This window comes from Hypomesus nipponensis, chromosome 14 (genome assembly GCF_054491055.1).
Source record: "Hypomesus nipponensis isolate SF chromosome 14, ASM5449105v1, whole genome shotgun sequence".
Taxonomy (NCBI): domain Eukaryota; kingdom Metazoa; phylum Chordata; class Actinopteri; order Osmeriformes; family Osmeridae; genus Hypomesus; species Hypomesus nipponensis.
The window spans coordinates 17,908,286-17,927,090 of NC_140374.1; the positions used below are offsets into that span (position 1 = coordinate 17,908,286).

An 18,805-nucleotide genomic window follows, 5' to 3' on the forward strand; every position below is an offset into this window, starting at 1 on the left:
AAAAAAGCCAATCCTCAACCATCTGTTGAGATGGCCAATCCTCAACCATCTCTTTTATTTGTTTTGTAATTGGGAGGCTAAATGTGCATAAATAAATGGCATGAAGTTTTTATGGACAGAATTTATTCTGGGTTTTCAATATCAAATGACCCATGTACTGTATTGTACTGTATTGTGTGTTGTCTTGTGTGGTGTCAGGTATGCTGTTCATGCAGTATTTTATGATGGATTGAATGTGTGTTAATACCTGTCTACAAGCAAATTTCCCCTAGTGGGATCAATAAAATGGACTTGACTTGAAGAGCAGTGTTGGATAAACGCAGTCTAGTGCCTACTGTAAGCATACTGTCCAGAATGGCCATCTTCCTCACCACAGGACCAGGCACTCAGTCACAACTGTCACTTTGAATGTGTTTCAACAGCTGAGGAATCTGTCCACCTAATTTTACTCATTTATCAAGAGCCTGCATTGGACAGATCTTCATTCATTTCTCTGATCTCCATCTACCCTACTGGGAAACATGTCTCTTTACTGTTTTGCCAAATCTTATGAAAACCTGACATAGTCAGCTCTGATTAATATCTTAACACCAACACATAGTTAGCAATGCCAAGAGAGAAAGAGAGCACATTCCAACAGCATCCCTCGGCAAACATGAAAAGCAAAGAGCAAACATGAGGCTTTGTGACACACTTTCCTTTATTTAAAAAATAGTAGGATTTTAAAGAATGAAACGTAGTGCACCACCTAATATAGATATTCAGAGTGCTTGTACATGTAGCAAAAAACTCCACAGGACAAGGCTGGCCGGTGTGAGATAAACTCTGCCACCCGCCATGACATAACAGCAAACACACCATTCAGAGAGAACGTTTCCACAGCTCAAGGATTAGGAGATTATAAAAAAATATCATGTCAAAGGTGGTAGAAATGAGCTGCAACTTTCCAGATCCTCACCCCACCACCACCTCCATTTTCTTCTGGCAGTACGTGAATGTCTGAGCCGGACAATGTGTACGCTCAGTCTCACTCCATGGAACTGTATCAAATGTATCTCTTACAAGCTGCAACATTGTCAGTTAAAAGTGTGAGTACAGTACTAACAAAAAACACATTGACAATTATTAATTACACTGCTCTTGAATTCAAAAGTACAAATGCAAACAACTCTATCAAAAAGGAAAAGAAAAAGAGGATGAATAAAATAACAACACATATTACTAGAGCCACAGGTCACATCCAGGTCTTGGAGATTTACTTCCAGAGCTGTGCAGACAGGAAAGGGGGGTGTTTAGCAAAGTTACATGAAACCCTGCTATGGTACTGAACTCCATTCATGGGCAGAGGATTCCAGTAGGTACACATACATAAATGACAATATGTTGTCCTCTGGCATGTGCACAACTGCAGAACATGTCAGTTGTAAATGTGTATATTTACATCCTGGACTGGCAAGTAAGGGATCGACACGACTGGGCTCGAATATGTCCTTCAGTATCACCTGACTGCGTATACAGAGGACCAGATGGGCTTTTGCACCAGCTGCAAAGACACTGCAGTCAGAGCACATCTGAATGTACACAATGGGTTTATATGGAAGCAACACAAAACAAAATCTGTCAGCTGTCTTGGTTTTCTTCAACCCTGCTCAGTTTTCTGTTGTCTCAATCCAAATGGGACTTTGGACACCTGGGGCGACATTAAGACAGCAAGGTGCTTGCACATGGAACAGGAAATGAAACAGGAGTGATTCCAACTCAAAGTTTCTCTGTGACATCACCTCTGTATCTGCAACATGTCTAATAATCCCAAACAAACACGTTCATGATATTGTTCTCCAAAGGAGCGGCAGACTTCAACTTCAGTCACAAAATGAATACATGGGAGAAAAAAAACATGATAAACGGCATATTGTATAAAAACAGACAAAACAATGACAACAAAATGTACAAAATGAACAACAACATTAAAACACTTCAGTTAAAGTGACAAGCCATGGCCCTGCTATACACGGAAAAAAAACAACGTGGATGCCTTTGATAAAAACACTTCAATGGGAGAGCAAGAGAGAAAAAAAGACTACTGGATTCCTTCTGAAGAACAGAACAATGTTTTCACTCGTCTGTTCAGCGAGGACAGTGTCAGCTGTAGGAAGGACATATTCCGTTTTGGATCAAAAGAACCCTGAAGTCTGATGTATCAATATTGTAAAAGCTTTCCCCCCTCCCCCTTCAATTCAATTTTTTATTGTATTTCTTTGCATCATCTTGCTGAAGACTATAACACAGTGAGGCTCTGCTTTCATCCTGTTGTGCATCATGAGACAACTTCAGACCATCTCGTGTCAGACTTTCAAAACACAAGAGGAGCCCTCCTTCCTGTGTATGTAAGTGTGTGATCTCATGTACAGTCATGTCAACGGGAGTGGTGGAACGACCCCTTCCCTCACATCTAACCTGCAAGACTCCAGGGAGGAGAAGGGAAACGAGAATGTGGACATGTGCAATCCATGAACACACAAATACAAGTGATTGCTCCATGTTGCCGGGTGCTAGTGTTTGTAGAGGCAACCGGGCAGTCAGGCCCTGAGGTAATATGACCACTCATGCCTGTACTTTACATCAGCAACTGTCATATTCACCTGAGTGTGTGTGTGTGTGTGTGTGTGTGTGTGTGTGTGAACAGTGGGGCATAGCGAATCACAGGCAGTCAGGCAGATAAGATGATCACATCCTTTGGCCGTACTTCCCTTCTTTGCGGAAACAATCACATGTCGAGGTTTGCCGCTGCATTCTGATGTGTAGAACTCCCAACTGCCACCACGACCTCCATCTGAAGCAACATGGCTCGAAGACTTGAAGAAGTCAATACTGAGAGGGAGTGTTGTTCACAAGGTTTCTAATCTGTGTTTGGTTATCTTTTCTCGGTCTCCTCCACACTCCACTTCTAATGTAGCAGCACTGCAGTGTCAAGAGCTCTCATCCTGTCTGCATTCTCCCTGCCTTCCAGAAAGACTTGTAGAACTCGCACACCTCTGGTCCCCATTACAATTCAACTCTTTCATTTCTGTATGATCATGAATAACCAAAACTCTAGTTCAGCTGGCCTCCTCTCTTTTTCATGGTAACACACACACAGACACACACACAGACACACACACAGACACACACACACACAGACACACACAGTCACACACACAGTCACACAGTTTGAATGCAAACTGCTTCAGTACTCATCTCTCCAGATTCCAGCCTCCTGTGGCATCACTGCTTTAAGAGAATCAGGCGTCTTGTATTCAACAGGGCCGATTCAAAATAGAGCGGGTAAAAACCAGCTGTGTGTAGCGCATGTTCCCCTCCCTGCCTGGGATTGGGCCTGGCCTTTGCTCCCCCTTCCACAACCCTCCGTTTGCCCTGCTCTTCTCCACCTCTCCCCCTCCCCTTCCAGGAGCAACATCCTGACTTGAGCTACAGAATGTCTGCAGTCAAACAGGACTGTCAGAGAGATGACAACTGTGAGCAGTGTTAGCCACGTTGGAGGAAGAAGAAGAGGAAAAATACATAAGAGAGGGGAAAGGGGATCAAAATAAATCTCTCTGGATGCGAAACATCCATCTCCTCAGCTCCCACGATCAATGGAGCCCACTGACGTCTGGAGACCTAGCGCATCTTTCCACCTCTCTCTTTTCTTCTTGAATGCCGTCTTCCTCTCCAGTCCTTCTTTCTCTCTCTCTCTCTCTCTCTCTCTCTCTCTCTCTCTCTCTCTCTCTCTCTCTCTCTCTCTCTCTCTCTCTCTCGGCTAACGTGTCTGTTCAGCTAAAGTGTGATCTAAAACACTCCGCTACTCCACCCCCCCCCCTCTCCTCCTCGCTCCTCTGAGAGCTGGGGAAGCTTTTAGAATCCCAGCCTGATGGGAACCAGCTAAACGCTCCAGTCTTCCAGTCTTCCTTTCCTATGAACCATTCACAAATCTTGGGAGGGAACCAAACTAGCAGTTGACATGGCAGGCGATAATGATAAGACTACTTTTTGCAAGTTAGTATGGGTTTGTGTCTGTGTGTGTGTGTGTGTGTGTGCGCGTGTGTCTGTGTGTGTTTAGGAAACTTTTTTTCTTTCATTGTGGTTGACTCCACAGTAAACACACACACACACACACACACACGTGTTATTTCCTGTCCCCTCTCCCAGGATCAGGAACAAGAATCAATACATCAACATGTCCATTCCACAGGATACAACAACATCAACATTTAGAAAGGAAAACTGGAACAAATGAAGAATGATATGGCATCCCAAAACAAAAGTCATTTCAAAGAGCAGAAAACGAGCATGCTATGGTGAATCCTTTCATCAATGAGAAGGGCGACAGGAAGTTAATGTTAGGATGAAACTTGATGGAGCCTGCATTTCATCTGTAGGGTGGTAGGAGCCCAGTCTTCTCATTGCCTCACAGCTGAGATGAGGTTGTTGGGAGAGGGAGGGAGGGGGGGAGGGGGCATAAGTAAAGCCTCCAGGCTCATCACAATCCTTCCTTTCTGAAAACGGTTAGTTCAAGCCAAAACACAGAGATGACGTAGAGAGGAGAATCTTCCTGCCTTCGGTAGAAGCCCCTCATTTTCCAGTTCCTGGTTGTCTTTGGCAAATGAGAGGTGAATGGAGAGGGCTGGGGAAAGGGGGGCGTGGCTGGTGTCTGTACAGGGACAACAGGGAGGCTGGTAGGGGGTTACAAGGGGAGGAAAGCAGGGGCTGTCATCCAGAGTTTATCCCATGGGGCAGCGGGGCTCCTCTTCTTCATGTGTGTGTGTGTGTGTTTGTGTGTGTGTGTGTGTGACCATTCGCCGCTAAGCATCATACTTCTTCCCCGTTCTGTGGATCTGATGGAACAGCGTCATGGAGAAAGCCATTCCCAGGAGCTGGAGGTGAAGAGAGAGACTCATGTTCATTGTATGCACCTTCCTGTCAAAGCACATTCATTGTCTGTGCAAACTTTCATGGCGAATAAATCCCATTCCGATTTTGATTTCTGATTCTGACATTAGGATCTCTGTCAAACCTGTGTGTGTGTGTGCATGCGTGTGTGTTAGGTTGTTCCTTATGTAGCTGTTGGGTGCTTTTAACAGTACTTGTTTAGTGTAGAGACACATTTTTTTTTGTTCCCACCTAAAATTATACATAGCAGGTTTTTAAACACAAGCTGCTATCCTACCTCACTGACGGAGTGATATGTGACACACCAGAACATTGGCAGTGAAAAAAAAAATGCTCTTTGAGGTTTCCATGAAGAAATAGCCCTCATAAGGGGGGGTCAACGTTGACATCAAACCACGTAGAAGAGGATCTGATCCTACAGCCATCACTGTACCCTCCACAGCCAGAGAGAGAGCCAGAGATGGGAGTGATGGAATGCTGAGGCAGGCCTTTAACCAGAGACATTAGTCTCTGAAACACTACAGCTCCATGCTGCTGTATTCTACCTGGCTCCTCAGGGCTGATTAAGAAGACTCTAAGCCAGGGGTGGGGAACGTCCGGCCCGCGGGCCGAAATCATTTGGTCGGGCCCACCATGGCACTTCAGGAACCCTATTATTAGGTGCAATATTCGTTGGCAGCAGCACTATTTTATCATGTGGAAGAGGACCGTGGAGGCTCGCAGCGTTGCGTACCAATGTACCAAAAAAATGTGCTTGAGCGCTCTGCGCGCTCGCATTAAGTGCAGAATTCCCTTCTAGCAAATCAAACCCAGAATGCTTTGTTGGTTAAGCCCCGAATGTTTAAAACGTATGGCTCCGCGCCTGATTAACACTCAGATAGACAGGCAGTCAAAAAAATGGTAGCAATATACAAATTAATACGATCCCTTTCCGTAATCATGATACCCCCCCAGAAATGTTCGATGCACCCCTAGTCAAAGCAGGCTGCATCCGTGCCAGCTAAAATCACAAACCTCACCAAAGAGAAGCAGTTACAGCCACCACGTTAGGGGTGAGTTAATGAAATGTTTGACCAAATATAGGCTAGCAGACATATTTTTAAGTTGATAATTCTGTCCGGCCCCCGAATGATTTTATAAATATCCAAATGGCCCTTGGCAGAAAAAAGGTTCCCCACCCCTGGTCTAAGCAGATATCAAGCCCACTCCATTATCCCCCACAGTCACCAGACATCTGCCAGAACACTTTGAAAGGTAAACTGAATCCCTACCGGGTAACATCCAACCAAGTAAGACATTTTGCTTAAGAATTTGTAAATATTGTTCTACATCATGCCACGTATTTATTATGTATGTGATGGGCCTGGTTGTGAAAGAGACTGTTCGTGTCATCCCAACGGAATAAATAACCGGACCATGGTGGTCTAACACACGGCCTGCTGCCTCTCTACTCCTGCTCTCTACTCCTGCTGTCTACTCCTGCTTTCTACTCCTGCTCTCTACTCCTGCTCTCTACTCCTGCTCTCTACTCCTGCTCTCTACTCCTGCTCTCTACTCCTGCTGTCTACTCCTGATTTCTACTCCTGCTCTCTACTCCTGCTCTCTACTCCTGCTCTCTACTCCTGCTCTCTACTCCTGCTGTCTACGCCTGCTGTCTACTCCTGCTGTTTACTCCATAGCTCACTGTGTGTGTAAGACTGTGAGCTCCCAATACAAACAGAGTCAGACCATCAGAGACAGCGAGAAGAAGATAAACACAGAGAGAAATAGACAGAGACAGATAGAGATGCCTAAACTGTTCATGTAAAATCTGAGACTGTTCAACTGGTTTAACTGCTCGGGTTAAGTGAAATTAATTGAATTTTGAGTGACAGTAATTTAGATACTAACTGAGCCATATCCGGTGAGTGTTTATTTCATACTCGGGTTATGAAGTCGTGGGGCAGAAAAAGAGAGCGAAACAGGGAGATAACACTTAAATCAGTGCCTGATGTGTGTACGTGTGTGTGTGCATGTGTGTGCGTGTGTTTGTGTGTGTGTGTGTGTGTGTGTTTGTGTTGGTGTGTGTGTGTGTTTGTATAGGCTGGGCAGAGCGCCAGGTATCTTTGATGCTTTCAGACAGGAGCAGGGTGCAGCAGACAGAGGCTTCGCTATTTCCTGATGTGTGGGTGTCTCTCCTCCTACCCAGGATGCTCCTCATTACCAGTTTGGCTTCTTCTAGAAGGAACACGCACGCAGTGAGGGGGACCTACCTGCACAACCAGGATACACATGCCAATGGTTCCCAGAAGGTGCTTGTTGTCATCCAGCCACTCCTCCACCTTCTCATAGCAGCCCTGTGGACAGAAGAGAACCACAGGGGGGTGAGTGAGACAGGACAACAGCACCATGTGACAAAACAGGAAGAAGGACTGACTTGGCGATGGGAGGGAGGACTGGGGGGAAGGGGAGCTGGTGGAGGGAGGACTGGGCGGAAGGAGAGCTGGTGGAGGGAGGACTAGGAGGAAGGAGCTGGTGGAGGCAGGACAGAGGATAATGGGAGGATGGTGGGGGAAATGGAGCTGACAGAAACAAGGTGCTATGTTGATAGATATGGATTGCTGTTTAACCTCCGTGCAGGGGAAGCACTTTAGTGCGATCCGTTTCTCAATTGAGTTGAGAGAACATGAAATATTTCTTACAGAGAAGAGGATCTTCTCCAGCAGCCCACCACTTTGTGTCTGTGTCTGAGCCACATGGCTGGATACAGCTAGCTGGAGAGTTCATCTGCAGGTCAGCGGAATCTCACACAGGGAGGATGGGATGTCTGTGACAGACTGTGTCCATGCTGGGACATGTAGTGAGGACGTTATCAGTCCACCCCTGCTGGCTGGATCACACACTAGGTTTTAGAACTACAAACCCCAATAGGATGCTCTCGTACTTATAATGACTTAATAAGGATACAATGCCATTTTATTCCATGGTCGGCTGGTTGACAAATAAATAACCCTTGGGAGAATATAACGAGATTGGACATGTAGTGCAGGGGATTCTGGGAGGTCTGGGGAAAAAGATTAATTCTGTTGTTTGCATAACGAGATCAGGTGACCAATATGTAAAGTAAGAAGCTCAGGGCCAAAAAAAGACAATCCTTCAAAAAATACCCACTCCCATCCTCAGACACTGCAGAGGGAACGACTCCAAATGTATTTACATGATTTCTATCCCCTTGGAGCACAATCCACTTATGCTGCAACGCTGTGACTCCAGAACCAACTTCTGCATATACAAAACACTGGATTTCTTTCTTCAAAATGCCTTGCGTTAGCCCAGGTGTCATGGTAGTCTGGTGCACTGCTGTCCCATTCTCCATGACCGTCCTGTCCCCAGGCCTCTGGTCGTCACTCCCCAGGTGGTCGCCCACCCATGCCCTGCAGCGTCCTCCCTCCAGTGTCCCACTCCCTATGGCCCTGGCATCCCTAACTCACTAAACCCAGTGAAACCACTCATCCTAGCCAGTACCCTCCAGTGACTGACCCTATTCCAGAACATGTTGGTGGAGTTGCGCCCACACTCCTGGTAGTGTTCCTGGCAGCAGCGGTCCGGAACCACCTTCTCCTTCAGGGCCTCGTGCCAGTCAGTGAACCCTATGACCCCGCAGCACTTCCACTGCAGATACACACACACACACACACACACACACACACACACAAATACATACACAGTTTAAGGTTAAAAGACGTCCGTCCAAAGACAACTCTAAAAACATAATGCCTCAGTAAAGTGCTGCAATTATAGACACTATAACTCTGTAGCACAGCACATTGTCTTAGAGACTTTGGAAGTCAACTTTTAGTGTCCCATTAAGGCTGTACTTGAGACAGCTTTGGAGAACGACATGTAATTATAGTAAGTGTGTACGTGTGGATTCTACTGCCGCAATCCCCCCCCCCCCCTCCCCCCCTCGAGACTATCCTATGTCTTTCTAACGCCGGCATCTAACAAATGCTGTGTTCTTTCCCAAGTGACCTGGCAGAGTAGAGTGGTGTTAAGAGTTGCTGTCCTACCTCAGCCTGGATGATGTTCCAGGCATTTCTCAGGCCAACGTTGTTATTGGTGTTGTACAACGCCAGCCCATCCTTCAAGTCCTGCTTAGCGTTCTCACTGACCTGAAGGGGGAGCGAGAGAGAAAGGGGATGGAAGCGGAGAGCGATGGAGAGAAAGAGAAAAAAAGTGTGTCAACCCGCAGATAAAGGCACATTCAAGTAGGGCATCTAAGTCAGCGCAATGCGACTTTTTTGCATGGAAGGTTTCGGCGTAGCTCTTCTTCCACAGCTCCAGTATGATCTCACCCCATCGCCATGGCCCCTGGACTAGTCAGCTATCAATTTCCCTCGTCTGCAGCCGTACCATATGATCATCTGCGATCAGCGACAATTATGTCTGACAGAGATAAATATTTCATGAGACGTGTTAATGAGATCGACAATGCTGAGGCCCTTCGGGCCCTGGAACTGTCAGAGGGATGGAAGGAGCAGCGAGATAGGGGTAATTATATTGGGGGAAATTACACCGCGAGATCACAAGTCCTACAGGAGATACAAAGTTATTCCAGAAGCCAAGGAAGGGAGGAATGCAATTTATTTCATATTGAAATCTTAAGCGGTGGCTAAGCAGTGTGGCGGGGGGGAAGGGCTCCTCTCACAATGGCAGGTCTGCAGGAAGCAGATACTGCGGAAGGTGGTGAAGCTCCGCCATGCTTCCCTGCTCCTCTCTGATCTCAGCCCTGACATGAAGAGGGAGAAGAGACAGAGGCTTGGCTGAACACCGCTCAGAACTGTTATTAGGCTGCTCACACTGGGGCTGGGGCAGCGGGGGGGATTACAGTAAAGCTATGGGCGTCACAGCATAACAACACTCAACCTCTGTTCCAGAGGAAAAGACGTCAAAGTGGTTCAGTGGAAGTGGAATGTATCTGTGTGTCGAGGGGTAGCTGTCTTGTGGTAAACATAGCAGTGAGAACGTATGGACTTTCTACAGAACAACTTAAAGCATGGAAAAAGGCAGTGGTCTCGTCTTACAATTCATTTTAAATTTGTATGAAAAACATTTGCTGAATCAACCATTAATTCAACATCATTTGTTTTGTTGATTGAGTATAATTATAATCTTATCAACTATAATTGTTATAAATGTATCATCAGGCACACCTAACCATTATAAATTGACAATCTATAATCTTTAATATAATTACCAGTCAGATCTTTTCTCCCCCCTCACTGCAAAATAGGCTTCCTGACTTTCTGTGTCTCTCTCTCTTTTTGTGTATGGTACATTTGCAGGCAAAAGAGCAAGATAAAGAGGAGCATCAATCTATTTCCTGTTTTTATCTCTCTCTCTGTCTCTCTCTCTCCTTTTCTCTCTCTTTTTCTCTCTCTTTCTCTGTCTCTTTCTCTGTCTGTCTCTCTCTCTCTCTCTCTTTTCTCTCTGTCTCTCTGTCGCTAGGTTCTATAGCTGGTGCTGTTTCAAGTTATTTTATAGTTGTCTTGATTTCAAACACAGCTGTAGCCCAATCACTCCTGTGTAGCCAGCTCTATATTTACTGTGCACAGGACAGGTTTGAGATGCAGCGTAATGATCCAGATTTACCACTAACAAGCGTGAAGACAAACGGCTGAGGGGTTAGAAAAACGTCTTGATCTCCAACAACCATGACCCATTTTCTCCTTCCAGAAAGAACAGTTACATCAGGCTATATTGTCGAGTTAGCCTATTTTCTAACTCCAGGGTTGACAACAGCTTTCTGTGCAGCTCAATTCTTCAGTGATGGCAGACTGTAGTGTTCTCTATGCTGCCACGACAACAGCAGTCCGTGTGATTGCCAGTTGAAATTTCTCTCAGCTCCCAACTATACATTTAAATGACATAGATTTAGGAACAAGTTTCAGCAGACTGAGTCTAAGAAACACAGGGCTCTCTCTTATGATAACGCCCCATGGATACATAAATCCCAGGCAGGAAATTACATCCATCATACTGACAGCCAAGGGTTAAAACATGGACCCCCATCACTTAAAATCACATTAAATGTGTCAAATTGATCTGGTGGAAGACAGAATACCTGCAAAGCGCCCATTCACTAATGAGCTGCTCAGAACGTGCTGCATTCCCAACTGCAGGATGTTCAGACCCAGAGAGAGGGCTGGCCGCTGGGCTGGCCTGTCCTACCTGTCGGTCCAGGGCTGTTCACCACAGACAGGTGAGAGTACCAGGGTGGTGTCAGAGCTTCCACTGTCATGAACTGTCTTGTTCTCTTATTCAGTTTGATATACACAGTGGGATATCTATACTCATTCTGTACCACTGGGGTGTCAAGGTACATCTACATTCAGTTCAGGTTGTGGAAAGGAGCCTTCACCACTCTCCATACTCTCCTTCACCGCCTGCGTTGTATATTAGCATTACACTGACAGGCAGTCAACCGGAGACCTTCCACACATGCAAATATGAGAGTTACTTATAGATGCCTTATTATGTGAAGTACAGAGAGGGCCCAATCTGACAATGCTGCTTCGTGTTAACTTGCCTGGGGCTTTGCTTGCTGAAGGACAGCTATGCATGTGTTGAGGAGACACTTCGAAACGTTCACAAAGACCTCAACGAGACCCCACTGTAATCCTCTACACACGCCTACAGCCTCTCAGTCCTCAGTCCTCCAAGGACTCAGGGCTTTCTCCTGGTCATGAAAGCACACCATTTTCCACACGCTCTTCCAACTTAGTCTAAGTTACACTGCGGATTCATCAACAAAACAAACTATTTCCTGTAGCAAGTTCCTGCCTGCTGCCGAATCTCCTCCAGTTTCTGCTCGCTCCATACCCTTCCCTACTTGCCTCCCTCCAGGACAGGGACACCACCACCTGTCCGCTCTGACTCACAGACGGGCAGGGTTACCCACGCAGAGTGCTGGCAGAGGACAGCCAGTCAGGCTGAGGCCCACTGGGCACCACTCACCAGCCTGGGCATCAGGCCCATGGGCTTGGGTTAAGCCCCAGCTGGCATCCCCGGCTCCACCCTCCCGTCTCCTGGCCCATGGGTCAGACTTGGCTGGATCTTGAGTTAGGTTGGGAGGGCTGGAGGGGGGGGGGGGACTGGGACTCCAACTTTAATTGCAGGTAGATTAAAAATGCATGATCAGTGCTTAACTATACTGCATTTCTTTCGGTCCAGCTAATAGTGTGCGAGAAACACCAGAGGGGCTCCCAATTTAGAATGCTACTGCTGCAGTTCTACACCTGCCAGCTGCCCCTATATCTCTCCCATATACCCTACTCTTGTTCAGGCAGAACACTCTATTCCGGCTGTGTCATTTGGCAGAGGGCCCCTGTGGTAAAGGTGAGGGGTAGTACAATGGATAGCAATAGCAAGTGGCTAGTTTAGCCTTGTGTAGCTTACTGGTGGTGTTAGCTCATATCTGAGGGGATGGTGCTCCTTGGAAGGAGGTCACAGCGTAAAGACGGATGGTTGTAATCTAGTTTGTGGCCCGGCCATCTGCTCCTGTCATATGGCGGGTCAGTGCCGGGCCAGCCTAAGGTATGGACCAGAGGAGTTTATGGTGCATGATGTTTACATGCACCTAGCCAATCCTCTCTCATCCTGTCTAATCTGTAGGGAAGTGAGCAAGGCCACATGAGACGGAAGGTGTCCTGGCTCTCAAACCAAGCAGAACGGATCATGTATGGTTCTCCAAGACTGCAGGGAAACAGCAAGATTCAACCGGAACAGAACACCCTCCCTTATGGCTCACTTATCACTTATTGGACAGTGACATTTTCATTTTTACGTTCTTATTTGATAAGCCTTTATAAGTTGCCGATATGAGGATGTGTGTGTATCTACAAGACTGGTTAATAAATGCCTTGTGATTTGAAGATCAAAAGGCAGAAGGGAATTAGGAATTCTTCTGATCGCAGAGCTCGGCAAGGGCCCTACAAGATCTTGCTGGAGAGAGGGAGAAACGAAAGCCACGTGTTCACACTCGCTGATTGATACAAAACGCCTCAACTCATCTCTGCACTGCTCATATGCTTCCACAGAACACAAAAAGAAGAATCTCAACAACTATACGTACCACAATACAGACGCCGTAGAGCAACAAAGAGGCAGTAAGCTCATATCGTTTGCAGTAACAGCTTTGTCAAAACAGATGTATTCTGGGGCCTCAGCCCCATCATCGTTTCATCTCCCATTAGCTCTGAACGAAGCCCAAACACACGCTCTTCTGCTCAGACACAGGGACCATAAAGCACCAAGTGCTATTGGCTGGAACAGACTGGGATAGGATGCAAACTGGGTTTACAGTAGAGGAAGAAACAACAGACCCATACAGTATTCACCCCCCCTCCCCCCCTCCCTCCCCCCCTCCCCCATCCCCCCCCCCCTCCCCCCTCCCCCCCCTCCGCACACACACACACAGCCTTCACATGTGGCAGTTATGGTGGGACTAGTAAATTAAGTTGCTCCCACAAGGTTTTTATTGAAATGTGTGTTCTGGATGTTAAGCTGCTAACATGTGGTGATAAAAGCCCAGCCATATTTACTTTAGGGAGATGGACAGAGATCAGAATCAGGAATGGGATTGGCTGTTTAATGGATTCCTTTATCTCAGTGAGAGAATGAGCAATAACCTTAGAACAAAGCCCACGCTTTAGCCCTGAAGGGAGAAATAGACTAACTCTGTGAAGAAGACAGGAATGTACAATGCCCTTGAAAAATGAATGAACACTTGCCAGACCATTTGACCCACACAACAAATATGTGTCTTTTCATGAGCGGTTTGGTTGTGTCAGACGTACAAACAGGAGACAAAAATTCTCCCTCACAGACTGTAATAATCTTCTGAGATTGACATGCCACACATGTTCTTCCAAAGACACCAGCTCACATACCAGCTTAGGGCTTGTGCCATCCAGAGCCCACTGCTGCATGCCAGCACACAGGTCTGGTCTGGCCCTGAGATCAACAGAAATGGTGATCTAAGGTGTTGGGCAGACACTGGACATAGTGGAGTAAGAGAGAGCTTAGGACCAATTACAGGAAGCCAACTGTTCAGCGTGGACCTACTTAGTATGGCCTAACCTTTGACTTTGATTTGACCTCTGCAGGGTCAAAATAGTAATCCTCATGTTGAGAGATGAGTCACTCTGAAAAGGAAACCTGTAACCTCCAATAGAATCTGGGCTGTGCTTATGTTACATTCTATCTTTCGCGTCTTTTGTGTGTGTGTGTGTGTGTGTTTGACCGTGTACGCGCGCATTTCCGCATGTTTTGCATCCTCAAACATGCCTTGTCCAGGTTAGTCAACTGGCGCTATACTGTTGGATTGCATGTAGACACAAGGATTGGGAAAAGCTCCTTACCTTATCTGAGTAGACGAAGAACAGGATGAGTAGTATGAGTTCTGCCAACAGGATGATCAGCAGGACGATGAAAAACTGCGAGCCAGACAGAGAAGGAGGGAGCGGGGGAGGGAGAGAGACGGGAGAGAGCGAGTGCCGTCAGGAAAGGGAGGACGGTTGAGGAGGGGTTTAATTCCCTTGCAGATTCATCTCCCACGTACTCCTCTTGTTTCCTCTGTTCTCTTTCTCTAAATATTTACCCAATCTATCCACCCAGCATGGGAGCTGCTTCCAGCTGAAAGACTGTTTTAGCAACATCTATTAAATTCATGTTTATTTTTGAGTTTATTATTTGTGTCAAGTTCCATATGAAATACCAATCACAGTAAGAATATCCAGAGTTGTTTATTGAATTTTGAAGGTGACCAGTTCAGTGACTCATTGAGTACATTCTATTGGCTAACCCTCACCAATATGTTTGGCATATTTTCTTCTGGTGTTGAAAGTTTTAGGAACAGCTTGTCTAAAAGAGATGTTGATGCCATGATCGCTGTAGCAGATGTGTGTATGAGTGAGAAAGTGTGCGGGTGTTCGGCTCTCTTTCATGTTTTTGATGTCGGACGAATATACCGCAAATTTACCGTTTGAAAGGAATCTCTTTTAAGTTTGCTTTGATTCATTTCGTAAGAGAAAAGGGGAAACTGTAAAAGGTTCTCTGACCAGTAAAACAAATCCAACCCAAACCGAGTTGTTCACTGAGTATGCTAAGACAGACAAACGGACTGACAGATGGACTGACAGACCGCCGGATTATCCCTCCTACACCCCCCCCCCCCCCCCCAGTGCCCTCAAACTTCCACCATTAGAACACAGAGATGGAACCTCATGTAAACCTCTTGTGCAACTTTTTGCAGATGCTGCACTTTTAAACAAACAGAATTTTTGTTGCATTCAATAATTGAGTGCAGGCTGGTTTTATAAATACCTATTGCCATTAGGACCGCTACATAATTAAAACGTGTAAGTGACACAAAGAAGACCAGCTCGAGGGTCTCTTCATTATTCTGAGTCTAATGACTGAAAGCCCGTGTTGCAGTGTTCACTTCCACTGTGAGAGACCATTGAAGTTGCGGTCTCAGTCTCCCCAGGAGACTCCGTGGTCGGTCGCTAGCCTGCTCTCCCCTTGACAGGCTTGTTAGCGGCAGGCTCTGGTGAGGATGAGGACACTCCCATAGAAAGTACATGTCACTCGCTCACCACACGGCTCCAACTTGCCGACGCTGTCGGTGTGCGTCGGTCAATCGAGGTACTTGACGCGGGGTGAGTTTAAGGGATTAAACCGGTGTTTTGGGAACTGACATGTTTAGCGATATAATTTTGCAACAAAAAAATAATGTCTTCATGTGGTTTGAAACAAGGTGTATGAATCTACAATAGAAAGGGAATATGTATCTGATTGGATGTCTGTACCAAGGAGAGAGTACAGCGTGTTTGTGTATGAGTGTGGGCGGATGGTGGGGATCATAGTAACTCACGCTCAGAAGCAGGCACTTGTTCTCCTTGATGGCGCCTAGGCAACCCAGGAAGCCTGTCACCATGACGATGGCGCCGAGGGCAATCACCATGTTGGCGGCGGAGAGCGAGGGAAACGAGGGCGAGAAGGTGGCAAAGCTGCCCTGGGACACAGACAGCCAGATGCCCACGCCCAGCAGCCCGCAGCCGCACAGCTGCATGATGGGAAAGACAGAGGAGCAGGTCAGAGGACCACACACACACCGCCAAGACGGGTTTAAAAATAACAAGCACCACCTACACATCGGGAGGGAAACTTGGAGACGCTCAAACTGCGAAGCGAAACTCAAACCCCACCACAAAGTGTTATGACGTGTAACAACTGGTTCTGGTTAGGAAGTTTGATGTGTTATGGATGAATACACACACACATGTTGAGAGCATATTGGAGATGAAGACTGAATATGCGAAGAAGGTCCGAACACACACTCGACTGAACACGGAGCTTCATTACCACAGTAGTGACCAGGCCGTCAACCTGTCATTCATCAGCAAGTACCTCCCAATGACCCCCTTTTACACCAATTACAGCCAATAAACAGATAAGCTGTGTGTGAGATTAGAGAGGAACAGGGCCAGATGTGGGCTGTTCACGGCACACCAACCTGGAGCGCACAAGAACATGTTAGACATGAATGAGCCTCTAGGGGGAGCAGTACCCCAGGGATTCTCCACCACTCTCCATCACTCTGCCTCCAGTGTGTGTGTGTGTGTGTGTGTGTAGATGTGTGAGTGTGTAGGTGTGTGTGTCTTTGAAATCCCTAGTGATGGACAACCGGTCTCGAACGCAAGTTCATTAATGCGTTAGCGTGTTCATGTGAGGGTCTGGTGGAGTGGGCAGACGAGCCTGCTGAAGCACCGGCCATGTTTCCCTGGCAAGAGCAGGACAAGGCTGCGGTGTAGGCCCAGACAGCAGGGCAGGCAGGCAGGCAGGCAGGCGGACCAGAATGAAATACCAGCAAGGAGGTAAGTGGTAACATTTCCCCCATTCCCCCACACATTCCCCCCCCCCCCCTAATGGAATGAAATATCAAACGCAATCTTGCCGTGAATAAGAAATTCCAATTAGGTGAAATATGGTTAGGTACTTTTTTATATCATCACATTGCCATCCTCCCTGTTCTTGTCTCCCCCCCCCCCCTTCTACCCTCCCTTCCCCTCCTTCCTTTCCTCATTTTCCATCTCTGCACTGGTGCTCCTGAACACATTAACGCCTGTCAGAAATGTATACAGGGCTATACACCCTAACAAACCTGCTGCCCGTAGTGAGACTCACACACATGGGGTGAACACACACACACACAAACACACACAGGGGGGAACACACACACACACGGGGTGAACACTCAAACACACACACACGGGGTGAACACTCAAACACACACACACACAGATGCACGCACACACACAGATGCACGCACACACAAAAAAAGCTAGCCTAATTTCGAGGTTTTTAAAATAGGATGAATAATTAATCCCGTGCGCTCACACTGTAACAGTAAGCGTTCGTGGTAAATGACTTGTTTAATGGAAGTGACAAATAGCACCTTGGACATGTACTAAGTGTAAAGAGCATTTACAGAAGAGAACTCGTCAGTGCACCTTACTCTAATCCACACAGCACCATTCCTGTATCTGACATCAACACCCAGAGACCTCCACAGGGAGAGAGAAGCTGCAGAGAGTGACAGTTTAAGTGATATCACCCATACTGTTTGCACTGTATATGTAAGAGCGATTATGTAGAGAGAGAGAGGGGGGGGGGGGGTCCGAGTAACGCTTGTATCTTCTATAAGTGACCTTCCCTTGCGGAGAGAGTGTGTGAGTGTGTGTATCTGACAGTTTGCCGTGGGGGGGGTGACAGAGAAGGCCTGTGACGAGATGGTAACCCAGAGAGGTGAACTCATGTCCCTTGTCAGGGGTGAGGAGAGATGGCTGGGTCTCTAATGAGCTCTGAAGGCTGTGGCTATCACCAGACATAAACTGTGGACCAGTCACAGAGTTCACCCCCCCCCCCGTACTGCCCCCCCAGTGGTGCCTGCTGAGAGGTGGACCACCACCATTAACCCCTGACATTTACGCTCAGGAGTGGGGGTTGGCAGGGTCTGTGGGTGGGCCACCTTCCATGAGTAGATAAGGCTTCATATACATACTGCAGGGCTTAAGGTGAAGCGAGCTGACATTTGCAAAAATGGAAAAAGAAATCCATGCCGTTAACAATACGGGGGCAGTAATAGAAAGCGTTTGGTGTGCTGAGCAGGGCCCGGGAAAGGTAAAGAAAGGTTCTGTTCTATTTGAGCTGCTTGAACCTGCTGCTGTCTGGAACCGGAGCCTCTGTCACAAGACAGGAGGAGAACCCTGGCTGAGGTCATGTGATCGAGGCGTTTGGCATGAGTTTTGGCGTGAGATTACCGTACCTGGTGATGTTTTCTGATTCAGTCACGCAGAGAGATGATTCGGACTTATTTGGACAGCAAATCAATATCTGCTAGACTCTGAATGGAATACTTTTTCTACTGAGAACTTTGGAATTTGGCATTTAACTCTGTATAACTCGAGACAACCATCATCTCAGTAGACATCTTCCCTCCGTGTGCCTGCGGATGTCCATTGATTGTATATCGGCGGACTAGTAAGCATTTCTTACTTCTCAGCGTGAGAAATGTTTGAAATGCGTGAGAAATACACAGTGTTGCGTGCAAGTGTGAGAAATGGCTGAAATGTCGTGGCAAGAGGACACGGAGAGGAGATGGACTGGACTAGCAGTTGAATACAAGGCCCCCCCTAAAAGCCATGAGCACACTCAAGACACAGCTGTGAAGGTCTTTCTATTTGTTCAGAGAGTCAGACAAGGACAGACAAACTTCCAGATCCTCCTGCCTGATCCAACCTTTTTACTGAGTTGTGACTGCATTATTTCACAG

At 46.9% G+C, this 18,805-nt stretch overlaps 1 protein-coding gene across 3 annotated transcripts in view; it reads right to left on the reverse strand.

Moving 5' to 3' along the window:
- Positions 1 to 682: 682 nt before the first annotated feature.
- tspan9a (tetraspanin 9a) overlaps positions 683 to 18,805 on the reverse strand; it is a 119,788-nt gene continuing 101,665 nt past the window's right edge. For all 3 annotated transcript variants that reach the window (XM_084672438.1, XM_084672437.1, XM_084672436.1), the window contains 6 exons: positions 15,845 to 16,036; positions 14,331 to 14,405; positions 8,979 to 9,080; positions 8,449 to 8,580; positions 7,182 to 7,265; positions 683 to 4,913 (listed from right to left, as the gene is read on the reverse strand). In XM_084672438.1, the coding sequence (XP_084528564.1) occupies positions 4,842 to 4,913; positions 7,182 to 7,265; positions 8,449 to 8,580; positions 8,979 to 9,080; positions 14,331 to 14,405; positions 15,845 to 16,036 (657 nt within the window). In that variant the 3' untranslated portion in view covers positions 683 to 4,841. The remainder of the gene's footprint in view (positions 4,914 to 7,181; positions 7,266 to 8,448; positions 8,581 to 8,978; positions 9,081 to 14,330; positions 14,406 to 15,844; positions 16,037 to 18,805) is intronic.